Genomic DNA, 21,613 nt, shown 5'->3' with positions numbered 1-21,613 from the left:
CTAAATCCAATGACTGGTTTCCTTATAAGAAGAGGAGAGGACACAGGGAGACACACAGAGGAGAAGGTGACGTGGAGATGGAGGCATCGGCAAGCCGAGAATAATACCAGGGCTTGCTGGCAACCATAGGGAGCTGGGAAACAGGTGTGGAACTGACTCTCCGTCTGAGCTTCCAGAAGGAACCACTCTTGTAGACATCTGGCTTTCAGAATGCTCACCTCCTGAACTGGGAGAGAATCAGTTTCTGTCATTTTAAGCCACCTGGTTTGTAGTGATTTGTTATGGCAGCTGCAGGAAATCCATACACCTCAATCCTAGCTCTGGGCTTCAGGAGGAGAAATGCCTTATCTGTTCTTCCTCCTTTATCTTCCGAGCCCATAGCACAGTGCTTGCACGTAGTAGGCAGTTCATAAATCTTTGTTCGTCGATAAATGGGCTTTAGGAGTTCACAATGCCTGGAAATGTCCCCCCAAATTTTCCACATAGGGATTTTTACTGGAGAAAGAGTTAATCCGTACCATTTACCAAATTTTCAAAGGGGAATGGGTTGCCAAGTGCTTAGCAACTTCTGCTTTCAGTGTCGAGTGGGTTAGTGGGGAAACGGCAGGCCCATTACTTAAACTGACTTTTGGGAAGTCCTGTCCTTTTTCGGAGCTGTCCCTAGCTGCATGCTCTCACCCTGAGCAGAAGGGGCCTCTCAGGGACCAGATCCAAACACAGTCTGGGGGGGGCCTGCTATTTTCTTCTTCCATGAATGAAAATATTTTCACCATGTGAGCCTTGTGACAGCCCGGCAGACAGCCCTTGGCCTGAGGCTTCTCACTGCACTTTGTTGACAGGAAGGCGGGCTTCCTGTGAGGCTGGGGATTAATCTTTCCCTGGCTTCTCCCCTGCCTACTCGTAGCCAGTGGGGAACCGTGACCTTCAGACGAGAGCTCTCGTACTGCCAAACAGGGTGACTTGAGAACGTATCTTTTTTTTTTTTTTTTTAATGAGTGTCTTGGTGTCCTAGGACTCACACGACAGATTGCTACAAACTGGGTGGCTTAAAGTAACACAAATTTATCCCCTCCAAGTTCCAAAGCCTGGAAGTCCTAAATCGAGGTGTCGGCTGGGTTGATTCCTTCTGGAAGCTTTAAGGGCATATTACTCCATGCCCTTCTCTTCCTTCTTCTGGTGGTTGCCGGCAGTCCTTGGCCCACCTTGGTGTGTAGAGACGGCACTCCATTCCCTGTCTCTGTGGTTACATGGTTCTCCCTGCGTGCGCATGTGTAAACTTCTCTCTTTTAAGGATGCCAGTCATTGGATTTAAGACCCATCCTAATCCAGTGCGACCACATCTCAACTTGATTACATCTGCAAAGACCCTCTTTCCAAATGAGGTCACATTCATAGGTTCTGGATAGACATGAAATCTGGGGGGAGGGGCACTGTTCAACCCAGCACAAATACCTATACTACGTGTACTTTAGTCTTTAAAGCAGCAAACATTTGCTGGGCACCTGCTATGCTGCAGGCTAGGTTAGGGACAGAGGTAAGGATGGCTTCCAGTGCTTAAAACAATGCCTAGCTTTTGGTGGGTCCTCAAACGTGTTTGTTTACATGCTTGTTTGACTCCTGGATCTAACTTTCTGGACATGCATAGGTGAGTTCACCGCAGCATGGGGTCTGGAACCAATCTGCCCAGTTCTGTCACTTAGTAGCTCTGAGGCTCTTGGCTCATAACACTGAACTTTCCTGGGCCTCGGTTTGCTCATCTTTAAAATGGGACAAAAATGGCCTACTTCATGGGTCCTTTTGAGGAGGACATGAGTTAAGTCATGTAAGGCAGTAGAAGAGTCCCTGGCACATATCGGTGCTTGGTGGCTGTTAGCACTTATTGTCCCCCATGACACAGGCCCTGCTGCCCTGCTTTCCTCCATGTCCCCCTGCCCTCGCTGGGCCTTCTCTGTGCCCTGACCCCCACCCCTTTCCAAGCTGGGCCGAAGCACTTGGCTGCCCTCTCAGAATCTGCTTGGTCCCACCACCACGCACACTTAGTTTTGTCGTTCTTCTTGTTGTTTTAACCTGGCCATGATACATGCAGCTTGCCAGATGAGTGCACCACTCACACTGTAATCAATGCCGTCATTTGTTGCCGAACAAAGGAGTCCTTGGGAGGAGAAGAGAACTTTTAGTGTCTGTTTTGGTGTCCTCTCTCAGGGTTCCTCAGCTCCACTTACATGGAGATAAATAGGATTGTGGTCTAAAACCTCAGGGCCTTGAGCTCATTCTCAGTACCTCAAAGCATCCACATCGCATATTGTACGGGGGAAACAGGCTCAGAGAGAAACGAAGATTTTACTGTTATAGTCAGCTCTCCAATGTGTGGGGCAGGTCGTCTGGTTTGCAGATTCACCCCATTAAAAATGACGACAGATCATTGTGGGGAAAAGTGAAAGCTGCCACAAAGCAACAAACGTCTGTGCTGTGGCTCGGGGCCCCCTGGTGTCAGTGACTGCCCTCGTGTGCACAGGGAGGCTGCAGTCCTCTTGCGCTTGTCAGCAGGTCCACCAACCAGCACGTTTTGCCCTTGACCTCGCGGGCTGTCATTTTGCCAGGGTCCTGTGCACCCCTGAGCTGGGCGGTGCTGGGGAACATTTCAGAGTTTAAAAAAGATATGAGAACCTGAGAAAGTCAAAGTGTTGGAATTTTAATGAAAATGCCAGGGACTTAGTAACCAACGATACCTTAAGCTTTCCAAGCAGTTAGAAGACTTGCATGACAGCATAGGATGGAGGAATGAATTGCTTGTGCTTTAAGGGAGATGGCAGACGCGTTTCACTGGCATCCCTTCCAGCTCTTCAAGCAGCCTGAAAAATATGGACATCATTTTAATCATTAGGAGAACCCGGTGAATAATCTTGATAATTCAGTACTTGCTTGGTTCTTGTGGGCAGCACATCCAGGCAAGGCCAGTGCTGGGTTCACTGATATGAACGCGCGATGTGTTCCTTGAAAATCCTCAGGTTAAGAAGAAACTTGCATGAAGTCTCCTTGTCTGGTGACTGGATTCAGGCAGTGGCTGAGGGTGTCCACACTGGGGTTTGCGCACTTGAGTAGTCACAGCCCACAGGTGTCTTGGAGGGAGGAGAAGGAAGACCAGTGATACAGAGGAGTGGCCCCAGCCAACCAAGCCCGGATTCTGCCCACTCACGCAAACCATCTGCTAGGCTGGCTCAGACGTGAGGTTGACTGTATATTGTAAATACGTTTATGTGGGTGAATTGACTTGCAGTGTGTTAGCTTTGCACCTTGAATTCTCTTCCTTCCTGCTTCACCTCTTCTCTGTCAACAATTTAATTTTGTGTAAAGTCAGTGCTATCACTAAGAGTTACAGGCAGGGGCTTAGCTGGAAATCAAAGCTCAGTATTCAACGCTGGAAGGTCAGAGGCTCTCAGGGACTTGAGGCTGTTTCTAGAAAGGGCCTCAGCAAGGAAGGACTTGAACTGTCTGTTCAGTTGAACACCTGATTTGATTTCTGTTCTCAGCATTGGCTTTTGCAAAAATTCATCCATCCTGTTACCTTTCAGGACTTCCTCAGCCATCCTGCTGCCCCTGGGATTCCTCAGTAACCAGGGGAAGGTGAGAGCCAGGCTGGCACTCGGAACCACAGGGAGCTATGGCGCGGTCTTGCGGTCTGGCGGAGGCTGCAAGAGCCAGGGCAGAAAGGACTTTCCGAAGGAGTCTTACGTTAGGGAGAGAGAGACCCTCCCCCCACCATGTAACCCCCTTCCAGCTTTCTCTCCAAACCCCTGCCCCGGCCCCACGATAATTCAGATTCAGGGTTGAGGGCCCTCGTCAGGGAGACGTCTCTTGTCCTGTGACCTTCGCCATTAACTCTGACATGTGTGATTTGGAAGATCCCAGCCTATCTCTTCCTTGTAGGCTCTCAGCATCATGGGATGGGCAGTGTTACATCTTTGCTCTTGGGTAAGGAGGTCAGGTGGACACAGACGTCATGGAATACCCACCTGGGCCAAGGTGAAGTCTTTAGAAATGGCACTGCAGGTTTTAACCTTGTGGCTCTGCTTAATAGATGGGGACACACAGGCACGTGATGATCTAGATGGCAGCTAATCTTAGAGAAAAGGAACTGAAATACTTAACCAGTGAGGCCCTGGTGCCGGCTTGCTTCACAACTGCCTGTTCGAAATAGCCTGTCCAGCGGCTATCATTCATTCCCCTTTTAAGTCTCCCGACTACATTCATTCACCGATGAATCTCTGCTAAGAGCAGGTCGTGAGACTAAGGCTGGGAGACCCCAGCCAGCTGTGCCCCTCAGGGGCTTACAGTCTGGCGACAAACACAAGAAAACCAGCATTTAAGTGCAGAAGGGCGATGTGCTGTCGGAGCAGGGATTCCTGCACATGTCCAACCTTTAATAACCTGAGCTGACATCCTAGGGGATGGAATGAGCACATTACTTACAGATGGGCCACAGTCAAGGATGAAGAAATCTTCATGCTGGGCTTCTCACCTTTGGGTGGTAAAGGTCAGAGTAAAAATCTCGTTAAAGATAGTGCCATGGGACAGTAAGAAAGGCCACTTCTCCAGAGGGAAGCCAATGACTCTCAGGTTAGGACCTGAGTGCTGAGACCTTAAAGATGAGTAGGAATTGGCCAGACGCAGGGGGAGGAAGGAGTGTTGTAGACAGAGGGAAAAACATGAACCAAGACCCAGAACTGAAAGGTACCCCGTATCCTCAGCAGGTACTCCTAGAGGCTCTCCCAGGTACTGTCTTAGGTGCTGGGAATATATGTGATGCAAACAATAAAAAGCCCTCACTCCCGTGGGGCTGGCTTGCATTCTGGTGGTTGGGTGTGGCTGGGACGAGGAGCATGAAGCTAAGCTGATGGACAGGCAGCTGGTGAAGGGCACTGTGTGCACGCTCAAGCGTTTGGGCTGGATCCCGAGGGCAGTGGGGCGCCCTGAGCACTGATGTCATCCACTGCACTTGAGATGGATTGTCCCAGCCTACTAGGGGTGGTCCACTCTGGTGGCGCGGAGGGCAAGGGGCGTGTCAAAGGCACGTCTTGGATGGCTTGGCTCAAGGTTGTGGCTGTGGGGAGAAATGTCCGGTCTAGGAGGCACTGAGGTGCCTGTGTGTTCATTGTGTTTTCCCGTACGTTGTGTGTGTCCTTCCTAGAGTGTGAACGTGCACATATTCACTAGGAAAATGTGAAGAGGAAAGGAAAAAATTGCCCAGGGTCATACCAGGGTCAGCTGTTAGGAATCTTTGTTTTTTCCTTTCCAAGATGAAGAGTGTGAGTAGATGTATGAATGAATGAATGAGCAAACAAAACACACAAACCTTGCTATTTGCTGCCACATTTGCTTGTAATTTACAAAGGACCCGGATCCTGGATACCTCAGTTATCCCGCTTAGTAACCTCCTGAGGGGCGACTCGGCTGCCTTCCCATTTAACAGAAGGAAACATGGAGGCTGAGGTGAGCTGGCGTGTCTCAGTCCCACGTTAGCGTTTTCTAGTTCTCACTTCCCACCCCTGTCCCTCTATCCACAAAGGCCACAGCGAATGATTTTTAAAAACCCATTGCCACCTCCAAGCCTTTAAATTATGAATGGAGCAAAGATAGTTTTTATTCCAGTCACATAGCAATTTAGAGAGTTGCCACAGAAGGCCCCATCATCTATTTTAAATTCCTTATAAATGAAGGCTGGACACGCTTAACTTTGCAATATTATGTCTCCCCAGGGCTCTCGGGGTGGTATTTCCAGCGCTAACGTTCCCCGGTTCTAATACACGTAATTTATGCAATGGCAAGTTGCTTTGGTTTCCGTCTGGCTGTGTCTTAATTTAAGCTGATTTTCCCGTTAACAGGCTGCTGTAATGTCTGGCTGTGTGTTTCCAGCTTTGCTTTACAATGCATTTTCAGACTTTAATTAGGACCCCTGTTGGTGAACTGGCCCAAGCCTGCCCAGATAGATCTGGGGAAAAACAAAAGGCGCTTTCCAAATAGCAAGACCATTTTATTACTTATTAATTAGTCCCTGCCAAATGGAGACAGAGGTGGACGCAGGGGAAAGGTGACGTGCAGGTCAGCTCGTGGGGCTGCGTGGGATGTTGTTAGGTGGTTGTTTTTTGTGTGTTTTTTTTTTTTTGAGAGGAGTACAGTCAGAGCTCTCCAAAAACTTGGGAATAAAGGAAGTGAGATTGTTTCTGAGAGTTAAGCTATGAACTTTATCACACAGAGGGGAATGAATCGAGCCCTAGAAACATCGGCTTAAGCGATCATGTGGTAAGTGGGCTAACGTGTTTTTTCCAGTCGAGCGACACGGGCCTCTTTCGCTTCCAGTTTTGTTTGTTCATCCCCCAGATTTTGCTGGAGCAGCTCCATCCCAGCAAGGCACTCCGCTTGGGGCTGGAGTTGCAACTCCAAGCCCCATCCTCACAGAACCTCCAGTCTGGGAAGAAACTCCAAGCTACGTCTCGCTGTAGAAATGTGCGGCAGCTGTTTCCAGGGTGATGGCACTAACATGGCCAAGGAGAGACCACATTCAGCACAGTCAGGAAAACCAGGCCGGTGGGCTCAGGATTGCCACGTAGTTTTGCAACGCCCAGGTGTATTAGCTTTGGCTGCTACAACAAATACAATAGAGTGGTAGCTCAAACAATACACATTTATTATGTTAGTTTTGGAGGCTGGGAAGTCCATGGTCAGGTTCTGCTAAGGGCCTTCTTCCTGGATGGCAGAAGGCCAGCTTCTCCTTGTGTCCTCACATGGAGGGGAGAGCCCGAGCTCTGGTTTCCTCCTCTACTTAAAAGGTCACTAACCCCATCACGATGGGACCTTTGCCGTTGTGACCTCCTCTAAACCTGAAGACCCCAAAGGCCCGCCTCCTGATATATCCCTTTGGTATTTCAGCATATGAATTTTGTGGGACACAAACATTCCATCTGTGGCACCAGGAAGAGGGAATGATGGTTAAAAGCCTTCGAGCATCCCAGTTCCACCGGCCAAGTCAAGCCACAGTAGACAAAGTCTCTTAAGCTTAGCAACTGTAGGGCTTTTTCTTTGATCCATTTGAATGCCCTTAGCCTTCATAAGCTGAACACTCACCAAGGCAAACTTCAGATTCTGATTTCCTGTCTAATTTGTGACCACTGACGCAGGTTCCTGTGCCCACCCCTGGAAGTCGGTTGGGAAATGGGCATTCTTGCATCTCTCTCTGGCTCACAGGGTTGTGTGGAAGTGAGTGTGACACCAGCGAGTGCAGGGCAGGGACCAGGCACAGGAGTCACGTGGAGCAGCAGGGGGAGGACGGGCAGAGGCACCCCAGGAAGACACCCGATGACGGCTCCAGTAGTGCTCTGATGTCGTCAGGTGGACGGCTACGTGCAGGCATGTGAAGGCTGCTGAAGATTCACATGCTGTATAGGTCAAAGTCAAGACCTGTCCTCCCAGGGGGTAAGGAAGGGCTCTGTGACAGTGGCAGGGTTTGAAGGATAGGTGGGGGTTTGGAAGGGCACACGATGAGGGGCAAGCACTCTGGGCTGAGGCCCAGCGGAGTCCAGCTGCTGCGCTGGAGAGTGGCGTGCGGGGTGAGATCTTCTGGAAACGAGAGTCCTGTTGGGCTGAACTCTGGGCCTATACAGGGTGCTGTGTCAGTTCCCTGGAGCTGCTGTGACAGAGGGCCACAAACTGAGTGGCTGTGAGAAATTTATTTTCACAATTCTGGAGGCTAGAAGTTAAAAATCAAGGTGTTGGCAGAGTTATGCTCCCTCGGAAGTTGTGGTGGAGTTCCTTCCTTGCCTCTTCCAGCTGCTAGCAGCCCCGGGCATTTCGTAGGTAGTCTGAGCTAGTGGTACTCCGGCCCTTGCCTCCGTGTGTCTGTGTTTGCACGTGGCATCCTCTCTGTGTCTCTCGCACAAGCACACCAGTTACATTGGATTAAGGACTCTCCCTGCTCCAGGATGACCTCCGCTTTACTAATCTCTGCAATGACTGTTTCTAGATAAGGTCACATTCTGAGGTATAGGGGTTAGGACTGTAGCATATCCTTTTGGAGGGCACAATTCAGCCCAGAGCAGGCAGTGGTGGCTCAGAAGGCTGGAGAGGTAGGGTGAACCAGAGCAGAGGAGGTAATGGTGGCCAAGCTGAAGGAAGTCACTGAAAACCTGGGGTTCAGGGATGGCATGCCTCATCAGTGTGCTCTCATGGGTTGGAGTCAGTTAGCCTGGCATCATTGAAAGTCCGAGAAGTGATTCAGGTGAGGGACCATGACCGTGTTGATGGCATCCTGGGAATGGGAGGACCTGAAGGACTCAGGAGCTGGCACAGACACTCGAAGACGGACTCCAGCCCATGTGACCAGGAAGGGAGTGGACACAGGCTTTTGGAGGGAGGACTCAGCTTGGTTCCGTGTACATTGAGGCCAAGGTGACCTGTAGCATAGGTGTGGTAGGGAATTTGATGCCCATGTGGCATCAACAGCAACTCACCCCTGGAATTCCAGCCACTCATTCCCTGCTCACTGCTCCCCTACTGTACCTGGGATGTTCCTTTTCTCCCCAGTAGCTAGTTATGGCAGTAATCATGTTGGCTACTGTGAATTTTAAAAGAACCTACTCGGTACGTCAAGCTCTGCTCAGTGCTTCATGTGCATCATCCCATTAAATCCCTGAAATAACCTGGTGATGGTTATGCCCACTTTGCAGAGGGAGATACTGAGATTTAGGTTACGTTACCTGTTCAGTCTCACACTACAGAGGCCTGGGTCTGACTCTAGCTTGTTTGCCCACCCTTGCAGCCTCCCTGCAATGGCCTCCTGTAACACTTTCTTTCTGTTTCTTGCATGGGGCTCATCTCATTTTTCCTTATCCAGATACGTCTTCACACTTTTGCCAAAGTATTAGCTTCCTGATGCAAAAGGCTGTGGCTCCCTCCCTGTAGCTGCCTCTGCCATGGTTGACCGAACTAAACCTCAGCTCACAGGTGACGGGTTTGAGATGAGAGGTGACGTGCACGTCTCTCTGCTGGGAGGCGGGAAGACGAGTGAGGGAAGGAATGTCCAGTCTGGTCTTAGTGTCTGCATAACCAGCTGCCGGAGAGACAGAGTCTTGGTGACCGCTGAGAATCTGGCAGAGCAAGCCAGTGTCCATGCAGGCTAGGCTGTCCCACCAGACGGGAAGAACTGTCACCAGTAGAGTGCAGGACCCCACTGCTGGCTGTGGAGGAGCAGCCTTCCGGAGGTCTGGAACAGGACCCCAGGGTCACTGGCGGGAATGGGCAGACACCCATGCTGTTGTGGAACTCCCTTCTAGACGAGGGAGCTGGGCAGCAAGCATGGAGACAAGATCCATGAACAAGAAGAGGTCAGAGATGATGAGGGCCAAGGACAAGACAGAGCCAGCGATGTTGTGGACAGTGGTCAGGCCAGGAAAGGCCTTCTTAAGGTGAAGGGAGAGCTGAGACCCCGATGACAAAAGGGGCCGGCCACATGGAGACTAGAGCAGAGCTTTCCAGGTGGGACATTGCAAGGGCCCGAGGAGGCAGCTAGCTCGTGGTGCTCCAGGAAGAGCAGTTCCGGACAGTGTGGCTAGGGGGAGAGAGTGGGGAGAAGGTGTTGGGTGGGGTCTAATCACCTGGGTCAGTGTGTCCCCACCTTTCCCATGTGGCGTCACATGTAGAAACTGATGACACCTGTGCCCCTTTCCACCGAGGCAGATGCTTGGTGCCCCACGGCAACAGCCCTCTTCGTGTTCTGCCCTAAGGGGGTCTCTTTCCCTGGATTGTGCAGGGCACAGAGAGCCAGGGCACAGACTGCCCTGGAGCCACCAGTTGCCCAGCTGGCATCCCTGGGGCTGAGAAGAACCTGATCTCTGTAAACCTGTAACCCACGTGGTCCTACTGTGAGTTCCAGCTCCTGGGCCGGAGAGCGCTGGTGGAGGGCCTGTAGACCATGATAATGAGTTTGGATTTACTTAGATGGCCGTGAGAACCCATTAGAGGGTTTCCAGCCAGGAATTAATGCTAGCTGATAACAGTTCTTAAGGTTACTTTGCATGACCCATGGGAAGTGGCAAGGGAAAGAGGAGCTGGGGATCAGAATTGTAAGTGGGGAGCAAGGCAGCAAGCACAGACGGGCACCGTTAGCTCCAGACCGCAGTGTGAATGGCGCTTAATGCTCTTCCGTTGCCAGCTTCCAATGCTTGGTAACTTTTGAACAGAGGCTCGAACGTTTTCATTGTGCACTGGGCCCTGCAAACTGGGCAGTTGCTCCGACTGTGGTGGGTAGAGAGGTGACTGCAGCAAGCTTGGGGGAGCCCACACAGAACGTCAGGTTCAAAGCAGAGTGAATCTGGGGTGGCAGTTGCTCATGACTTCACGCATGCGCAGTGCTTCGAGAGGTGCCTGGGTGACAGACGGGCTTTACAAGCGTTAGCTGTGAGAGTAATGACAGTTATTACAAGGAACATTTTGGAGTGTGAGGTGGGAGGGGCCTTGTGCTTCAATCTCAGGGGAATGAACAGAAGAGGCTGGGTAGGGATGAGCGTTTTCCTGGGAGCAAAGTGTGAGCCCCGAGGGGGAGCTCAGTTTGGAACTCGAAGGGCAGCGGCTGCCAGCCACCTGCAACAGTGAGGGCCCTGGGTTTTGGTTCCTGGAGTCTGACCCCCGCCCTCCCCAGGTGGCCCCATATGTCTGGCAGGGGTAGGAGGCCAGAGCCGCGAGCCTGGGTGCCCCTGAGGCCTGGGGGGAGGCCTGGCGCACACGTGAGAAGGCAACGGTGCATATTGCCACACACACCTTCCCTGTCCTCGTTCTGTCAGATGAAGACATCACACAGCCTGCTTCCAGGAGTGTGGCTTCGGGGCCAGTGTAACCAGACGGGCAGTGCTGGGATCTCACAGTGCACTGTCACTGCTCCCGGGGCTGTCCCTTCCTTGCCATTTGTCACCTTGAAAAGTGTCGGAGGGAATTAACCATGTTCTGGGACGGAGGCCCAGGTCTGTTTAGCAAGACTCGTGATGTTGTGCAGACGCCAGGAAGACAGTGGCATTATCCACTCAACACACACCGGGCAGTGCCCACTCCACGACAGAGTGGGACATCGTTCTGGCTGTGTATTGCCCAGTAATGATCTACAAAACTGCCCCCAAAGTTAGTAGCTTAAAACAATGGCTATTTTATTGCATCTCATGATTTTGTGGGTGAGGAATTCAGGCATGTCTTGGTTGGGCAATTCTTTTTCCACGTTGCGTTGGAATTCAGCAAGTAGATGGGTGGGCGTCCCAGGTGGCCTCACTCACGTGCCTGACCTCTAGATGGGGTCATTGGCCACAGCACCTGCAGATGGTGTCTCTCACGTGGCGGTCCAGGGCAGCCCAGCTTCTTCCGTGGCAGTTCACCAAGTATTTCAAGGGGAGAGGTGGAAGCTGCCAGTCCTGTGAGGCCAGAGCCCGGAAACTAGCACAGTGTCACTTCCACATTATCCTAGTGGTCAAAACAGTCAGCCAGTCAAGGGGAGGGGACTCACACCTCACCTCTCAATGGGAGGCTTGCCAAAGAATCTGTGGCCATCTCACACTGTCCTGAACACCAACACAAAGAATTACAGTTCCGTGTTATAGAGGATATGCCAAAGGCAATGTAATTACAGAGAGAAGAGGGGGCCTGATTCTGTGCAGGCATGGGGGGCAGAGGGAATACAGGTAGCTTGGGGGAGAGGAGAGTCAGGGAAGATGATGTGGAGGTGGTGACATTTGAGTGAGGTCATGAAGACAGCTGGGACTTGTCAATCACGATGAGGGAGGCCTTCCCAGTGGTGGGAACAGCATGTGCCTCTGCACAGGGTATGGGAGCGGTGGTGTGTGTTGGGAGCACAGTGCCTGGAGGAGTGGGGAAGCAGATGAGCCTGAGGAAGCAGGTAGAGAGAGACCATGTTTTTCAATAAGAAATTGGGTGATCAGATTTGCATCGGAGAAAGACCTCTGCGTTAATGTGGGGCACGGGCTTGGGGTGGCAGGAAAACCAACCTCTTGTAATAATTTTGACCCTAATTTCTAAGTACCTCTGTCAAGACAGTGGCAGTGGGTGACAGAGAGGGGACAGATCCGGGAGCCGTTTAGGCGGCAGAATCAATAGAACCAGACGCCCAGGCTGACGTGAGGGGTGCGTAAGAGGGAAGGGGATGCAGTGCTCAGCAGGGTGGCTGCAATTAACAATACCGTACTGGATATTTAAAACTTGCTAAGAGAGTGGGTCTGAAGAGTTCTCATCACAAGAACAAAATTTTGTATGGGAGAGGCTGGATGTTAACTCCCTGTGATCATTTTACAATATATACACGTATCAAATCATTACATCGTGTACCTTAAATGGATATAATGTTATATGTCAATTACATCTCAGTAAAACTGGAAAAACAAGAAAAACATTTTTCCACATGGCCGTAATCAAGAAAATGAACAATAATTCCCTAACAGCATTTATATTCAGTCAATGTTAAATTCCTATAATTAAGCCCCAAATGTGTTATGTTGGCTTGGTGAACCGGGATGCAGTCAAGGACCATGTATTCCATTTGGTTACATCTCCTTAGTCTTTTTTAATGTACAGTATCCCCCCTTCTATCCAGCTTTCCCTCAGATAGTGACCTTTTTAGAGAGACCCACCAGTTGTCTTGAGGATGTCTAGAGACTGGCTTGTGAATTATTTCCTAGTAGTGTCGAACAGCTTGTTCTCCTGTTAGCTACATTCTGTAACCTGGAAATTAGGTCCAGAGGTCTGATTACATTCAGGTTAAAGTTTTTGGCAAGAATCTCTGATGTTACGAACTTCATATTGCATCCCATGAGGAGGCACACAAGGTCAAGTTGCCTCATTGTTAGTGACATGAAGTTTAATCATGTTCCTCGAGGGTGGGAAAATGGCTAGACTCTTTATGTTTCTCCATAGTGTCTGAAAAAGGGCTGGGTCTATGGTAATGTGCAGTAGGTACAGTGGGTTCTTGTTACCGGCAGTAATTATGTACTATAAAGTGTCTGTGAGCATTGAGTTAGGGAAGACCGAGCCACTGCTTCCGGGGGAAATACAAGGTTAGGTTGCTGTGAGCCTCTGGCCACATTTTCATCAACTAATCAGCACAGAACCTTGTTTTATGTTTCTTTTTAAAGGCACCTTATTTAATACACATTTTTGATTCATTAACATTGAACTCACAGCCAACAGCAGTCTACCACATTCCTGAGTCAAGCTTATATAACACATGTATATGTTTTTTTTTCTATAAAGAACACTGGCCAGCATTTCAGCACTGCGCTTGAGGGCCATTTTAAACACAGAAATCAGCAACACAAAGAGCAGAAATGCAGAAACCATGGCGGTAAACAGGCAGTGAGAAGGACATTTGCTTACAGTACGAGAGCGGGCCTCAGCTGGGAACCTGCGTGTTGGGTGACTCAGCTTTTTCAAAGATCTGCCTGTGTCTCTGTATAACCACTTCAGAGCCTCCGAGTATTGATTTGGGGGTTACAAATAAACTTAGGAAGTATGGGATCTTTGGATAAAGAGGATCGATTAAATATGTTGGAGTACATCACTGGGAACTATCTGTGTGACCTTGGGTCAGTCACATTGCCTCTCTGGACTTCGTTCCCCTTACCTGTCCTGCCACTGAGCAGTGCTTGAGCTTTCTCCCAGCCCTGGAGACCCCAGAACTGAGTGGCAGTGGGCTTTGCTCCTGGTTCGTCTTCCTGTGGTTGGAGAGATCTCGATCGCTTTCTTTTCCCTGCAGGTTTGTGGATTTCCACGCAGCCGCCTCCACCTGCTCACCCTCCCGGGCTTCGCTGCTCACTGGCCGTCTGGGCCTTCGCAATGGAGTCACACACAACTTTGCGGTCACCTCTGTAGGGGGTCTTCCGCTCAACGAGACCACCTTGGCCGAGGTGTTGCAGCAGGCTGGCTACGCCACCGGGATGATAGGTAACACCGGCACCCCGCAGCCTGGACCCCCATCTCCCACCGCATTTCCTGGGCTGGCTGCTTCGTGTTTGTGTGGCCCTAACATGCTGCTGCCTCACTGCTCACATCTGCACTGTTGCTGATTTCTTGCCCTGTAAGTTAGGAACACATTCCACTGTAAGTAATTGCAAAGACTTAAACCGTGGGCTAAGCTGGATATGAACTGTTTTCTTCTCATTCTGATAAACTTAGAGGTAAGTGATTGCCCTCGCTGGCTCAGCCACTCAAAGAAATCGTATCTTTCTCCTCTGCTGTCCTTACTGTGTTGGCTTTTGTCCTCGTGCTTGCTGCCCCAGGGTTGTAGTAGACCCACTTCAGCACCATTCACCATACTTTGGCTTCAAGAAAGGAAAAAGGGAGGAAGGGCAGTTCACTTTTATCAGGAAAACAAATCCTTTCTCAGCCCCAGAAGTGCACTTAAGTCTTATTGGTGGGAGCTGGGTCACATGGCCACCCTTTGTTGCAAAGAATGCTGGGAAACAGGGGTCAGGATTATAATGATTGATTTGGCCTCAGGCACAGGTCTCCAGCTCCCTGAGCAGAACCACAGTTCTGTGAGTTAGATGAGTGCTCCCTGGACAGAACCGCAGTTCTACAAGTAAGATGAGTGCTCTCACAGGTGTAGGGCAGGCAAACAGCAGTGTCTGCCGCAGGGTCCAACAGCTTTCTTTTCTTTCTAAGTCAGCACCTCTTCCTTAGAATTTGTTTGTGCCAGGCTGAGTGTTTATTTGCACCAGGGCATGGTAGTACTTTCTGAGATTATGATTTCCCCCATTGTCTAGGTGAGAAAACTGAGTTTTAGGCAGGAGTTGTTCAGTGTCGCCTGGCCTGGAGCTGGTAGGCGTCGACAGGTGTGCCTGGCCCAACTTGTTCTCACGCTTTGCCACGTTGCTGGTCTTTCCTGCAGGGGAGATGGCAACCCAGCCATCCTAACAGACTCCTCAGGCTGTCTGTGCTTGTTAGTCCGACTGCAAGAGCTGGATCCGGTGGGAGGCCTGCCTCCTGCCACAGTGCGTGCCGTGGCAAGGGAGGGTGTGCTGACAGACAGGCCTGCAGCGGGGGTCCCACTCTTTTTTTTTTAAATATTTTATTTATTTTTAGAAAGAAGGGAAGGGAGGAAGAAAGAGAGGGAGAGAAACATCAATGTGTGGTTGCCTCTCACGTGCCCCCTACTGGGGACCTGGTCACAACCCAGGCATGTACCCCAATTGGGAATTGAACCAGCGACCCTTTGGTTCTCAGGCCAGTGCTAAATCCACTGAGCCACACCAGCCAGGCGGGGTCCCACCCTTTAGATCTCGGTGCCATATCCATTTCTTTGCCCCTTTGCCTTGTGGGTCATTTCGCTGGGGTCTTTACTCAGAGCAGAATCAACAGGTCAGAGAGTTCCAGTATTATCAGAGCTGTTGGTATACATCACCAGTTACCCCAAACCCTTGGTGTTTACAGAGTGAGGAGCAGCAGTGCATCTGAGCTCCCTCATTTGCAGCCTGATGGGTGTCTCTGCATTTGCACTGCAGTGGGGAGGCAGTTTCTTGTTCATGGTCTGCAGGCTGCTGACGGTGGCCAGAGAAGAAGATGATGAAACCAGGCAGGAACCGGGCATCTGAGACTAGGTGGGGCGTGCACCTGCGCCGTTTGCAGGGCCCCAGCCCAGGAAGGCCGAGTGGAGGGTGTAGTGGGCTCTGTGGGGTCGCAGCGGGCACCGAAACCTCTCAGAGGGAAAGAAGCTCAGCCTGCTGGCTTCTCTGGGCTCCCAGCAATGGCTTGAATTCCCCTTTCCCTGTGCCTGTGTAGCTGCTGAGTCATCCTTGCTTGCTTTCTGTCTCCCTGTGGACTCCCTCGGGGTCCCACAGAGCAGGGCTTGGCTTTGACACTGTTTACAGCCTCTCTTTACTTGTCCTCAGTAAAGGGCAATGCTGATGGAGAACTGAGTGTGTGATCAACTCCCCAGAGGGGCTGGGAGCCCCATGGGGATTCCTCTGAAATTCTCTCTCTTGGTTTCCTACAGGCAAATGGCATCTTGGGCATCATAGCTCCTATCACCCCAACTTCCGAGGTAAGAATTCTTTGGGGGATATGTTACTTGGGAAACAGAAAATAGGGATCTCCATATAAAAAGATCTCGATAATGTTTAAGCCTTCCTGCTCTCATGAGCATCCCTCCTAAGTCAGAATATCCTCATTCGCAGCATCACTTGGACGCATGGGGCTGCCTGGGCCCCCCTCGATCTCACATCCCTCTCCCCCAGCACCTTTCCTGTCCCCTGTCCTTGCTTCCCCACCGTGAGCCCCAGTGTCCTCCGTGACCTAGAAACTCCTCCACCTGAGGGAACCTTTGGCTGCTGGGAGGTCCAGACACATCTAGAGTGATAAGAAGCAAAACCCATCCAGTGGGTTCACCGAAGCAGGGACCCTGGCCCTGTGGGCCCTGGGGGAGGAGGAGGGAAATGCTGTGGGAACTTCTCACTAAAGCTCAGGTTGGAGAAGAGACAAGGACGAGGGAGGATCTCAGGAAAAAAGTCAACACCACGTCTTCAGGTCTCAGTTTAACTCTCACATCCCCCCCACCCCCACCTCACCCCAGTGCCCCAAGCCCAATCCCGCTGGCCTTCGGAGTCCTAGCTGGAATGCCATCTCTTTCTAGAAGCACGCTGAGATTTCTGTCCCGGTCCCTTCCTCCTCCCAGTAACTGGGCATAACTTCTTCCTCTGATCGCTCTCGTGGGCTTGCTGGTTATCCGTCTCCTACAGCTTCGTCTGTGTATCTTATTTTCTCTTCAGACACGAAGTCTTCTGAGGGCAGAATTTATTCTTTTATCCCTTAAAGTGTCATGCATGTAGTAGCTTTTCACCAAATGATTTCTGAATGTGTCAGTAATTGCACTGGGGGTGGTCAACGTTTAACAATTCTCTTTACTTCCTCCCACTTTGGGCTAACTAATCGCAAGATGGTTTGCAAATCTGGCCTTCTAGCCAGAACCCAGCAAAGTGTTTTCTTTGCATACTACAAAAGGATATTCATCAAATCCTCTTTTAATTACATACTCCATGGCACTGCAGTATTAAATCGTGGAAAATTAAATTTTTCTGCAGGGCGTAAGAATGCAGGCTTCTAGAACAGATGCCAGGTGGGGGTGCTAACCAGCGGCTTCTCTTCCAGGCTTCGACTACTTCTTTGGGATCCCATACAGCCATGACATGGGCTGCATGGATACCCCAGGCTACAACCACCCCCCTTGTCCGGCGTGCCCACGGGGCGACAGACCATCAAGGTAATTGGCCCTGGGATGCAGAGCAAGGAGAAGCCCTGAGGGTGTGGTCCACGAGGAGTAAGCGAGAGAGGCTGACAGGGCACAGTTAAGGCATCAAAAAGGGCGAAAGAAAACTTTTTAGCAAAGGTGAGGGCAACGACATTTCCTTATTGGAATTTGCTGGGTCACTTGGACCGTTGAGCTGTGCTGGGCAGAGCCAGGTACCGCCACGGTTTCACAAGTGGGGCTCCTTCCCTCCTTCTCTGCCTGTTGGCTTTGCTCCTGGCCCGCTGACCTGGGCCAGACAGTGGACATCGGGAGGGACAGAAAGAGAGAGAGACAGTGCACAGGGTTCCTCACACGCTTCACCCCACTCCCCACCCCTGCTAAGAAACCTTCTGCCATTCCGCCATTGGAATGCCCTGCAGGCACGAAACAAGAAGTTTTCAAAACATACTCAATGACATGGGGAAATGCTCACGGTATAATAGTAAGTGAAAAAAGCAGGAAAGAAATCATCAACAGCGTGATCTTAACTGTCGCTGTATTTATGCCTTTAAAGCCCTGTGTGTCGAGAGACGCTCACAGGAAGTATGCCAAAGTGGTAACAATGGGTCATTCACTCCAGTTGTGGGATTGAGGGGCTTTCATTTTTTTTCTTTTTCATGCTGTTTTCCAAAAGTCAGTAATAGCATGTAATACATTAATTAGCAGGAAAAGGTAGTAAACGCCACTCAGGTAACGAAGCAATGCAAACCATGTATTCCACTTGCTCAGAATGTGCACTGGGGTTATTTATAAGGCTGCAGGTGTTGCAGCTGCTCGGGGAAAGCAGTCTCAGCTGGCTCATTAATAACACAATAGTTAATATAATACAATAATGGGATGGCTGCTTATTGAGAAAGTGTTACATTCTAGACACTCTGTACACTTATCTGCAGTCCGCTGAGGGAGACAGGGACTTGCCTGGGTTCTGCAGGTGAGGAAGCGGACCTTGTTGCCCAGGTCACCCTGGAGCCGTAAGAGGGAGGGGTGGAGACTCAGTGCGGGTGTCTCTGAGTGCTGAGCCCCTGTCTTCTTCTTAATCCTTACTCCTCAAAACTGTGGTGGCCGGACCAGCAGCATGGGTGTCACCTGGGCGCCTATTAGAAGTGCAGAAGTTCAGACCCCACCCTGAGGCCTGCATTTTAACACGATGCCAGGGGATTCTTGTGTTCACTGCAGTGTGAGCCGTGAGGTGTAGAACAGCTCACCTCCCTCCCTGCCTGGGGCTCCAGGAGGCCGAATTGAGGTATGGCAGGTGCCAACCAGTCCCCTTTAAGTCCACGTTAAATCAGATGGGTGGCGGGGGCAGGGGGAGCAGAGAGTAAAGCAGGGATCAGTGGTGATGGAAGGAGACTTGAATTGGGGTGCGGCTGGGGGTGAGAGTGTAAATGATGGTAGAGTTGCAGCGAAATCATAAAAAGCTGAAAAATTGAACACAAATGTTGAGATTAGCATGGTCATGCCCAGTATGGTGATAACTTCTTTTTTCTTTTTAAAAAATTATGGTCCTTGGAGATTACCTACCCCAGTCTGACCTTGTCTCCTAAGCTCTCACGAGTGCGTTTGCATACAGGTGTGGTCGTTTTTTTCTCAAGTCCTCCACCATACCACGAGGACCATTTCTCTACCGGAGAGGCCTCCCATCACTGCCCCCTCGTTGTGCGCGTCACCCTCCACCCCCGGTCCTCTCCATGGTTGTCAGCGTCTCTCCTGGTTCTCTGTGGCACCCAGGGCAGAGCGCTGGAGTTTCTGCTGAGCTTCTGGAATGGTGATCAGTGTGCAAAGCACTAACCATTCATTATCTCATTTAGTCCTCCTAGTGCCTCTGTAAGAGGGCACAGGCAACCCCGTGCTTCAGATAAGGCAAGTCAGGCTCTGAGAGCTCAGCTAACTTGCCCAAGGTCATGGCCAGATCGTTCCTCAGCCACCGTGTTGGAGCATTCATGTGTCAGATTCATTTTGATCTGAATGATGGAGGGCTGGGTTTGTTTTTTTTCTGGGAGAGAAGTATTGGTTCGCCCTTCATTTTTTCCAGTTGCTAAAGTTTCTCTAAATTCTGTAAACATGGCTTGAAATTTTAAAATTGTCCCCGGCCATCTGTTCTGTTGTCAGACGTTGTGCCACATGAAGTTAATGACTTAGGAAAATAAGTCAACAACCAGCGTTGCATCCCGAGGACAAGTCACTGGTTGGCGGGGACGGTGGCGGGGACAGTGGAGAAAGCCGGGATGGGGCTGCTGATTGGCCGTGGGGCTCTGCTGGAGTGATGTAGTCTGTTCAGACCCCAGTTTCTCTCCCGGCCAAATGGGAGTAATAATGTTTCCAGCTCACGGGGGTGAGCTTTATTGAGTGCCTGGACTTGTCCGAGGAGCACACACATCCACTCCAAGAGAAGGGAAGAAGGTACTGTATTGGTTTTACACTGGGAGGAGATGGCCGACTGGAAAAATCATTTGGCGCCAGGCTATTAAGTGTTTTATATTTATCTCCACTGCCGCATCGATGCATTTGTTCTCCTTTATAACTACTTAGGTCATGGAAATGAATACTCTACCGTCTGTGGTTTCCACACAGGAGCCCCGACGGGGACTGTTACACTCACGTGGCCCTTCCTCTGTATGAAAACCTGCGCATCGTGGAGCAGCCCGTGAACCTGAGCCGCCTGGCGCAGAAGTACGCTGAGAAAGCTACCCAGTTCATCCAGCACGCACGGTAAGGGGTCCTGTGATCCAGGTGCCTGCCCCCCGCCCCCGCCCACCGAGTGCCCTGGCCTGGCTCGGCTCTCGCACAGCCGTGGATGGCCCACTCCCCTCGGCCGGCGGAGATGAACGCACACCTGACTCCTGTGAACAGACCTGGGAAGCAGTCCTCCTGGAGCCCCCACGCCCAGATGTGACGTGCCTTGTTGCGTGGGTCACCGGCCAGCAGTGACCACGGAACGCTGTGGATGGCTCGTCGAAAAACACGCGAGAAAAAACACATGCACAGAGACAAACTAGTTTCTGTGGGGAAGTAGGGATGAAATGGCCACCCCTCCTAGTGGGGAGCGCGCCGATTTACAGTCCGTACCTGCTTTTATTGGGCTCATTTTGCATAATAATTCAGGTAAAGTACAGTACTCATTAGGGGGAAGTAAGGAATTATAGAAAACAAGGAACTCTGCTGGTCTGTTGAGTCGGGGTCAAAGAGCTGTAAGACTTTGAGGAACAAACTAACTTCCTCCTTGGACCCCTCTCATTCAACTGAGAGCATTCTAAACAAAGAAGGTTTCACAGTAATTTTACACATTCTTTCTTAGGCCTGATCACCCGGGGAATCTGCCCTTTTCAGCACAGAGCTGCACCACCCTGTCATTGTTTTAGGCTTAGGTGGAGCAAGGGAACTAAGGCAACCAAGAGATAAGGAGATTTTCTCCCAGACGATGAGAACTCAGGGATGAGAACTCAGGCTATGTCAAAGCCGAGGAGCGAGGGTCCATCACCCCCTTTTGCTGCAGCCCCCCAAGTCCTTCTTTTGGGGGGCCTCCCAAAGTGATCGTGCCTGTCTTAGGTCGTTCCCCCCTTGGGGAATCTTACCCATCTTTGGCTAACCGACCAAGCTTTTTGGGGTTCAGTCATGAATAAAGCAGCAGAAGCAGCATTCCTGCCAGGGAGATAAGCTTTTGTCTCCTTGCTGGCTTACGGTTCCAAGGGCGTTCCCTTAGCCTTAGCCTAGGCGGGGATTTCAGCTTCTGATACCAGTCAGGGCTGTTCCCAACAGTGCCTGGGCCTCCTTGTGTTCTTGCTGAGGTCGTGCCCTGCTGTCGGCAAATTTCACCTGTCCTCTCCTTCCAGGGCAGTGTCTCTCCAGGGTATTTTGGGCACTCAAAACATTCGATGAGTTTGTTAGTCCTTTCTTGAGTATGATCCTTTTTTTGTTGCTTTTGTGACAAACTTACCACCAACTTAATGGCTAAAATAACTGTAGTTTATTCTCCTACAGACCTGAAGGCTAGAATTAAAAGTGGACTTCACCTGAGGGAAACTGACCACTCTAGCTCCTTGAATGTACAGGAACCCCCCCTCCCGGCCCCTCGCTCAACCACATTGAACTTTTCTTGAGAGAAGGGCAGCAGGGAGGGTAGAGGCAGCAATGTAGTAGATCCGCTTCTGTTTTCTTGATAATAAAAACGACATCAGGCCTAAATCTCCAGATGGGGGGTTCAGAGGTTGCCTCGAACCAGATTCTCGGGGCTTCCTGAGAAACACTGACTTTTGTGCAGATGGCTGACAGGGAAAGGGGGAAGACCCT

General features: G+C 50.8%; 1 protein-coding gene across 4 annotated transcripts in view; it reads left to right on the top strand.

Annotated features, from left to right (window-relative positions):
- ARSG (arylsulfatase G) overlaps positions 1-21,613 on the top strand; it is a 100,803-nt gene that overhangs the window by 41,979 nt on the left and 37,211 nt on the right. For 3 of the 4 annotated variants that reach the window (XM_028521412.2, XM_036033451.1, XM_036033452.1), the window contains exons 3-6: positions 13,799-13,986; positions 16,037-16,084; positions 17,188-17,299; positions 19,898-20,035. In XM_028521412.2, the coding sequence (XP_028377213.2) occupies positions 13,799-13,986; positions 16,037-16,084; positions 17,188-17,299; positions 19,898-20,035 (486 nt within the window). Of the gene's footprint in view, positions 1-5,539; positions 6,301-13,798; positions 13,987-16,036; positions 16,085-17,187; positions 17,300-19,897; positions 20,036-21,613 lie in introns of those variants that run through there. The other variant, XM_036033453.1, reaches the window with a different exon arrangement.

The sequence above is a fragment of the Phyllostomus discolor genome, chromosome 8 (genome assembly GCF_004126475.2).
Source record: "Phyllostomus discolor isolate MPI-MPIP mPhyDis1 chromosome 8, mPhyDis1.pri.v3, whole genome shotgun sequence".
NCBI lineage: Eukaryota > Metazoa > Chordata > Mammalia > Chiroptera > Phyllostomidae > Phyllostomus > Phyllostomus discolor.
This window is presented reverse-complemented; position numbering and strand designations above follow the sequence as displayed.